At 45.8% G+C, this 4,196-nt stretch overlaps 1 protein-coding gene across 1 annotated transcript; it reads left to right on the forward strand.

The window, feature by feature from the left end:
• The first annotated feature begins 1,974 nt into the window (after positions 1–1,974).
• TCEAL6 (transcription elongation factor A like 6) lies at positions 1,975–3,505 on the forward strand. Its single transcript, XM_090264070.1, is given in 5 exon segments — positions 1,975–2,052; positions 2,961–3,132; positions 3,135–3,306; positions 3,308–3,408; positions 3,411–3,505. Coding segments are annotated over 5 exon segments (618 nt in total).
• Positions 3,506–4,196: the final 691 nt, after the last annotated feature.

Raw genomic sequence — 4,196 nt, forward strand, 5'->3', positions numbered from 1 at the left:
CCCCCATGCTGCAGCTCCAACCCCTGGGGGGCCTGTTCTCTGTGCACTCCCCCTCCCCTAAAATCAGAGTCATTCATGGTCAGGGATAGCCACTGCCTTTCAGAGCCTCTGATAGGTTTTAGATAAAATTTCTCTCTGAATCTTTCCTGGATGGAGTTGGGAAGGGCCCCACAGCTATACTATAACACAGGCGGTGGTGGAATGCTGAACCACTCCCTCTAGAGATCTTCAGCCTCAGAGGGGCCTGCTTCCACCACACCACTTCTGGAGCCTGCACCCCTCAGGCCTTCTCTCTTCATCCCAGTAGCTTGCAGCTCTGGAGCCTATCCACAGCCACCCTGACTCTGTGCAGCCAGAAGTGTTGGGCTGGGCAGCTGTGGTGGTTCTGTGTGGAAAGCCCAGGCTGCTGGCTCATGGGTGCCCTGCAGACAGGCAAGTTCTTGCCCACTGCTGCACACTCCCTGTGCATGTGCTCACTCACAGACAATCTCGCTCACTCTCCACTGAACTCTGTTCTGGTAGCAACACCAGTCCGGGTCTGGGAGCAAGCGGACAGAGCTACCAACTACTCTGCTGCCATCTTGGATCTCTCTTGCTCAGTTGTTTTGAATGTGATAACCACACAATACACATGCTCACTCAATGACATATACCATCCCCATTGACTAGTATAGTGAAGTCATCATTGTTCATACATGCACATTGCAGTCCACTCTCCTTGGCTGCCAGGTTACATCAGTGTCACACAAACCATTCTCATTATATTAACAATGGTTGGATTTTTTCCATACAGACTTTGTATGTCTTAATAAAATATATTTCCACAACTGAAGACCATTCACTCTCTCATTCCAATACAAGTAACAGATAAGCAATAAAATGAATAGATACTGCATTCTTCTTCTCCATTTAAACTTTGATTGGAAGAGTCTGTCCTAGGCATTTTGGGTTTATTCAGTAACTAGGGAGTGTTTATCTGCTTGTCTCAGGGAAGGTGAAAATAGGTGTAAATACTCATTTTCCACAGAGCTTGCCACCCACTATTAGTATTGGTTTCCTGTGGCTGCTGTAAAAATATTACCACAATATAAATTTATTCTCTCACAGTTCTAGAGACCAGAAATCAGAAATCAACATATTGGCAGGACCATGCTCCCACTGGAAGCTCTACAGAGAGTATTAATTGCAGTGCAACCACTATCAAAGATACAATAATTGAAACAGTGTGTTACTGGAATAAAGACAGATGTATAGACTAATGGAATATTATAAACAGCCTAGAAATAAACTCACATACATATGGTCAAATGATTTTCAGCCAGGGTGCCAAGACATTCAATTGGGAAAGTACAGTCTTTTCAACAAATAATGCTGTGAAAATTGGATATTTTCATGCAAAAGAATGAGTTTGGAGCCTTACCTTACATCATATTAAAAAATCTCAAAATATATAAAAAATATAAACCTAGTAGATAAAACTATAAAAGCCTTAGAAGTAAACATAAGGAGGAAGTGTCACAATATTGGATTTCTTCCTCTTGGAAGAGGAGTGCCTGTCTTATGCTTATTCCACTATCTGAAAGCACACAATTTCTTTATTCTCACAGGTTCACAACTGGAAAGGAATTTTGCCTCAGGATGAATCATATCTGGAGTTTTATTCAGACTTGATTTAGATAATATTTAGATGAGATTTTGGAATTGCAGTTAATACTAGACTGAGTTAAGAATTTGGGGGCTGTTGGGCAAGGATTTGAGATCATCTGTGGTCAGGAAGCCTCCCCTTCCTGCTCTCTCTGTGACTCTGATAAGGAAGAAACAGGGTCAGTATAGGGGGCCAGGCTACAGTGATGCGGCACTCACGTCACCTGCCATGTGCCCACATGACCTCCAATCTCTGCACCCACCTGCAGTCCAATCCCAGCGTTGTTTGTTCCCGCTGCCCGTGAGGTACTGGCTCCCTCTGCTGCCCCGATGGCTGTTGAGGGGCCAGCTCTCTTCAAGATCATAAGGAGGCACGGACTGACTTGGCCCCCGCAGGTCAGTGTGCAGGTGAGCGTTTCCTGCAGCCTAGGCAGAGGTGGGAATGGGGGAAGCAAAGGATTCCAGGAGATGCAGGAGGTGGGGATGCGGTGTGGGCATTGGCTGGTGGTGATGACCCAAGTACAGATTCTGCAGTCTCCTCAATGCTCCACCTCTGAGTCCTCCATCTATTCTCTAGCCTGAAATGAGGTGAGAGTCACCCCCTCAGTGTGATAGTGAAGCACAGACATATTCTGGGAATACACCCCCCCCACACCCAGTACCTGTGAGATAATATTTACCTCCGAGGAAAGGGGATAGGGTGGGCCGGGTTAACTGCAAGGGAGGGGGATATGGCGGCGCAATTTGGAAAGCATCCTGGTCTGGTGCCAGAGACCTAAAAAGAGATATGGCGGATGGGGTACGGGGCAGGTAAGGAAGGGCAACAGTGGATGTGAAATGTTTAGATTCAGGAGAAGGACATCCATCCACTGGGTACGCAGCTACGGCCCCTATCTCCTGACTGTCTGTAGGTCTGCATGTCTGATCACAGTGCTCCGCAAGGCTAGAAAAGGAAAAACTTGTCCAGAATCCCTGCAGGTCAGTGAAAACTGGAAGAGGCACTGGACATGGACTGGGAGTGATGGTGGAGGGTGCGGGATGGTCAGAATTTTAGGGATCTACTGCCCATCCTATCTCCACATATGATACACACTCCCTGCCACCCTGAACATTGGTACAGATGGCAGGGCCTGCCAGAGAAATGGTTGGCCCACAGGTGTGGGCGGAACAGTGGGGAAAAGTGTGGCAGAAGGCCAGGTCAGGGGAACCCTGACCAGCAGTCAGATACTAGTACTATCTGAGCCGGCATTCCACCCCAGCTCTCAGTCTCCCTTGTCTCCTCTTTCTCTCCTCTCCCTCACACAACTCTGCCTCAGCTCCCAGAACAGGCAAAAGAGAAGACATCTCAACTTGGAAAACTCCATAATGAAAATGAAGGAAAGTTGGAAAATGAGGGAAAGCCAGAAGGTGAAGTAGATGCAAAAGATGAAGAAAACTTAGATGAGGAAGAAAAGCCAGAAGTGGAGGGGAAGCCAAGGCAGGAGGGGAAGTGCCAGGACAACCAGACGATGAGGAGAAACAAGAAAAGCAGGGCAAGTCTGAAGGTGAGGGAAAAGCACATGGTGAGGGCAAGCCAGAACTCCAGGCCAAGCCAGAGAGCCAGCCAGGGGCTGGTGAAAAGCATTCAGCTGAAGATTATGTGCCCTGGAAAGCAAAGGGAAATGAATGATTCTCCCAAGGACTATCAGGATGACTTACAGGAAAAGCATTTGGGCAGTGAGGAGCTGATGAGAGAATGTGGAATGGTGTCAAAGATTCAGGAAAGCCAAGGAAAAAACAGAAAACAAGTGGTTTTCATTGGATGCAGAGAGATATACAGGATACATTTTTCCAAGGGACCAATGGAGTATCAGGGAAGTGAAGTACAGAGGCTGGGGCCAAAGGAGCTTACATGATATTCCATATCTTTAATGCTCTTGGACATCAACTCTGATTTCATTGATGAAACTATTCCAACCCTGCTTTCCTTGTGGGATTTGCCAGGAAATGTGCTCTAACCTTAAGCTGATACTTTGCTTTAGGTGTCACCCTTGTTACTAGCAGCCTTTTGATCCAACTATACAGTGCTCTCGGTCACAGTAGGGCCTTTCCTCTCATGTGCATGGAAGAAATGTTTATGGTACTTTGAAAAACAATAAAGAAAAAAGTTTTCAGAGCCAAATATGCAGTGTCAGCTCAGTTATTTATGTATTTATGTATGTATGTATTTATTTATTTATTTTTATTTTTTGGATTTTCGATTACAGTTGTCCCATTTTCCCCCAATTTCATCTCCCCCACCCAGCCCACCCCTTCTCCCACAATGATATCCCTCCCAGTTGTCCATGTCCATGAGTCATTTATACACGTTCTTTGACTAAACCCTTTCCTTACTTATCCCTCTTCTCTCCCTCCCCTTCCCCCCTATTGACTGCTATTCTGCCCTTTGTCCTATTTAGTTCGTTTGTTTGTGTTGTTCTTTAGTTTCTTGTATTAGGTGATATCATATGGTATTTTTCTTTCTTTGCCTGGCTTATTTCACTAAGCATAATTTCTGGGACAACTTTAAATGT

This window comes from Furipterus horrens, unplaced genomic scaffold (assembly GCF_987537825.1).
Source record: "Furipterus horrens unplaced genomic scaffold, mFurHor1.1.pri manual_scaffold_17, whole genome shotgun sequence".
NCBI classification, from domain to species: Eukaryota; Metazoa; Chordata; class Mammalia; order Chiroptera; family Furipteridae; genus Furipterus; species Furipterus horrens.